Below are 3,867 nucleotides of genomic sequence, written 5' to 3' on the forward strand. Positions count from 1 at the left end.
GACCGGGGCCGGGGAAGGGTGTGGGTCCATCGGGGTGCTGGGTTGAGGGTCTGAGAATTGCAGCGCGGGAGGGAGGTTGATGCGCCATTGCTCGAGTTGGTGGCGGAGTTCGGCGTTAACGGCCGGGAGGGGGAAGGTTCCCGAATCGGCTGAGGACAGTGTGAGAGGTGTCGGGTAGCGCAGGAGGAAGAGGGTAAGAGGGCGGGGACTTACAGTAGAAGTACAGTGAATGGCGGATGCGGGTGAGGATGATGCGGTGGGCGACCTGCGCGAGGAAATGATATTGGAAGAAGGAATCATCTATTTCCGAAGAGGAGGAGAAGCGGGCCGGCACGAAGCCGACGGAGTCGAAGCCAATAAATTTGGGTATTGGGACGAGTTCCTCGAGACGTGAAAGGCCACTGGGTGGAAGATGTAATTCCTGTACAAGGATGGTTTCGTTCATAAGAGTGTTCCAATATACCCGCGATTTCATGTCGCCTTCCCACTGGTCAAAATTGACATCATGGCTTCGATTGTTAGTGGCTGAAAGCTTTGCAGGGCAGAAAGTAAAGTAGAAGGACTTACTTGGTCAGCATTGACAAACAGCACGTAGCAGCGCGATGAATCATGGCCCATGAATCCATGGGACGAAGGATCTGGCTGTAGTATACACTTCGATATAAGGTCAGCAGGCGCTCCTCTCAGGGAGAAACGAATCTCTTACGAAGATAAGAGGTAAAATTGACAGCTCTGAATGTCATTGTCGCACATCAGGAAGCCAATCCGTCTTCGAGCTTCGTTGAAGAACCGTAGGCCTGGCGGTTCCTCGTGGATGACCCCCATCCATTCCGGCGGTTCAAAGCGATTGCTTCGAGTGCCTGGCAGAGGAAAGTTTCCTTCCTGATAGCTCTGGACAGCCAGACAGCCCAAGGCCATCACATTAAGGACCAGGCAGGTTTCAATCGTGTAGCCGAACCCGTTCTCGATCGCCGCACCAAGTGTGAAAGCGAAATAGAAGTTCTTGTCCATGATCGGCGTGAACAGATTGAAAGTGGCGAAGAATGCGTCCGAAAGACCCTTGATCATAGCCAGGGGCAGTGCTTCCAGCCAGTCCTCTCCGGCATGTGGGGGATACGGACATGTATACATAGGCAGATGGGGGCGCTTCATCTCGATGTCGATCACGTAGTTCCTCCCCAGTCGTTCATGAGCTTCGAGAAGTCTCTGGGGCAAGATTTCTCGAGCCCCAGGCCAGAGAATCACGCCGTGTTGACTGAACGAAATCGAGACATGGCCATTGGAGTCGGTTGTATCGGGCCGTTCATCAAACACAAAGTCATCCGGCTCCCCCATTTCGGGGGTGAGATGCTGCGACAGCGAGTTTGACAAGGACGTATGCTTGTCACTGGCGCGGCCATTCTGTCTCGCGGTAGCTGCATCTCTCAGGCCCTCGAGTGCATGGAGCATCTGTTGATGGAGAGGCTGCATGTCATCACGAACAGCCGACGAGATGTGCTCGAGCTTTGTCTCCAGGCGATGAAGAGTGCTCATGATCAGACTAAGCGACTGATCTCGTCTGGAGATAGTGTCAGCGACAAGAAGCATCCGCCAGGCGCTATAATCCATCGGGACCTACTTGGACGACTTGCGCTCATTGTAGACGCATTCCAGGCCGAGCGACTTGCACAGTCCACATTTCGGGCGCGATTCATCGCACCTGGTCTTCTTGAGGCGGCAAGTCTCACATGCCTATACTTGTGTCAACGATGGACCGGACGGCGTCATAAGGCAAAAACATACTACAGTGGCGATGAAGTTCCTAGGCTTCTTGACGGGCCCGCCTGCAGATTGGGGTGGTTCCGGTGACAGGAGATCGTTGATGTGCAACAGGCCATTGGGACTGTTATCGATAGGCTCTGGTGGTGAGCCACCGTGGGATAATGACTCCTCGTACGGACGCTTGCTCATATTGCATGATTGGCAAGTCGATGATTCCTTGTTTACTTGATGATCACCGATACATCATTGAACGATTTATCCGAAAGATGCCCGGATGGATTGATGATGATGATGATGATAAAACAATGTTCTGTTCCTTACTCTCTATGGGACATCAGTCATCAGTCATCTCATCATCCCGAAGAGGAAGAGCCTTTTTCCTCTCGGCGGTGGGTGCGGCCGAAGCCGACAAGCCAATCAGATTAGCCAATCCCTACATCAGTTGATAGAGGGCTCTCCTGTCTCTCTGGATTACTGAAGTCTTTAGAGTATTGCGTGGACAAATGCTGTGGAGGAACGAGCTCTGCTACTGCTGTTCATACACATAGATGCATCTGGGATTGAGCTCGCTAAAAAGCAGCCGAGAACTTCCGTGATGAGTGAGATTTCAATATCCGCCATGTTGCAATCAAAAAAGATACGAATCTTCATAGGTAACATGCAAAATATGTCACAATCCCACTCACCCAACAAGACATACTTACGTAGATACTAGATAGATTACATAGCCGAGCCAAAATGAGAATGTCAAACGAAGATGATATCAGCTGGAATGTTGTTGAGGGCACACTGACAGTTGGTGCGGGAACGGATCGATGGCATTGACGTATGCAATACCCCTGCGTACCTAGGCTAGAGATTATTCTCCAAGTTGACTCGAGCACCGTTTGCTGACGGCAGAAACGCTGTTGTGTAACAGCCACAGAAGCTCACGGACAGTACGGTGTAAGTGCACAGTCCACCTCGAAAAGCCAGGAAGATGGGAGAATGGTCTCATGTTCTTAGTTATTGCTTGTCACTGGGCGGAACGTTCCACCAGACTATGCCGTCATTCCTTTGGAAGTGCAGAAGAGCATTAGACTTGTCAGACGAGGATCAAGGATCGATCAATGTGGGAGTGTCAGTGGGATAAGTCACATGTAGGGTGGCTATAGTCTGTTGTTTGCACAGGAAGAGGAGCATTTGTGATGCAGCCTGGATGTGGCTTGTAGATCAACCTGGTGAAATGCAGTCAGTATCTACTCTAATGATAAGAGAAGAAGGGACTCATTATGCAAATGCGGAGAATGACAAGAGGCCAAATACAATGTGTAAAGCTAAGCCTGTGATTCCACTTTACGAAACCGACACCCTCGGTTTAATCGTGCCATAGAATAGCAAAAGGCGTCCGCTTTACAGCAAGGGTCTACCTCACAAGTAATGAAATGTCGGCTAGATATTGCCAAAAAGTGACCTCGATTCATTGGACAAACATAATGTATAGGATCTTCAGAAGGTAGCGAGGTAAGCCTAACCCAGACAACCGAATTGTGCGCTGCTGGGGCAGCTTGAAGGCTGAGCCAAGCCATCAATATAACAAGATGGGTATATGACATCGGAATCGAATCGAGCTGGGAACGATTAATTGTCTGGCAAACCAGATTGGCGGTGCATACGAGAGATCTCAGAGGTTGAGATCTGTCCGTAAAAGAGGGGCTCATATTGTTGTGAATCCTGCCTCAATCAAGTACGAGGAAGAGCTGCAAGCTAGAAATACGTTCTGTTTCTATAACATCAGGTTAAGGCTCAATGTGACGTTCATCTTGTGTACCTATTCAGCGTCAGAGGTCTCTCTAATTTACTCTCTCCCCTGAATCACAATGCGCTCGATTCTGTGATACTGGCAAGTATACTGTCACAAATTTAGAAGTATGAGCACCGCTTAAAACATTTCAGGCTAGGATATCTCAAGGGAAAGAGATATGGATGAACAAAGATTGTAACGTAATCGGTAAGCGAGCGGATCACGCAACCGAGCGGATCACCCAACCATATTATATCGAAAAGGAAGGCTATTTTCAACCCCTAAAATAACTTTGCATTACTAAAACTAGCTATTCTTGCGCT

At 49.5% G+C, this 3,867-nt stretch overlaps 1 protein-coding gene across 1 annotated transcript; it reads right to left on the minus strand.

Moving 5' to 3' along the window:
* Nucleotides 1–213: 213 nt before the first annotated feature.
* Nucleotides 214–1,950, minus strand: CDV56_100067 (uncharacterized protein; the record flags this gene model as incomplete). Its single annotated transcript, XM_026753686.1, has 5 exons — nt 214–509; nt 568–654; nt 707–1,558; nt 1,619–1,731; nt 1,783–1,950. Coding segments are annotated over 5 exons (1,516 nt in total), but the record flags the coding sequence as incomplete, so codon positions are not given.
* Between the last annotated feature and the right edge of the window lie 1,917 nt (nt 1,951–3,867).

This window comes from Aspergillus thermomutatus, assembly GCF_002237265.1.
Source record: "Aspergillus thermomutatus strain HMR AF 39 chromosome Unknown NODE_575, whole genome shotgun sequence".
Taxonomy (NCBI): Eukaryota; Fungi; Ascomycota; class Eurotiomycetes; order Eurotiales; family Aspergillaceae; genus Aspergillus; species Aspergillus thermomutatus.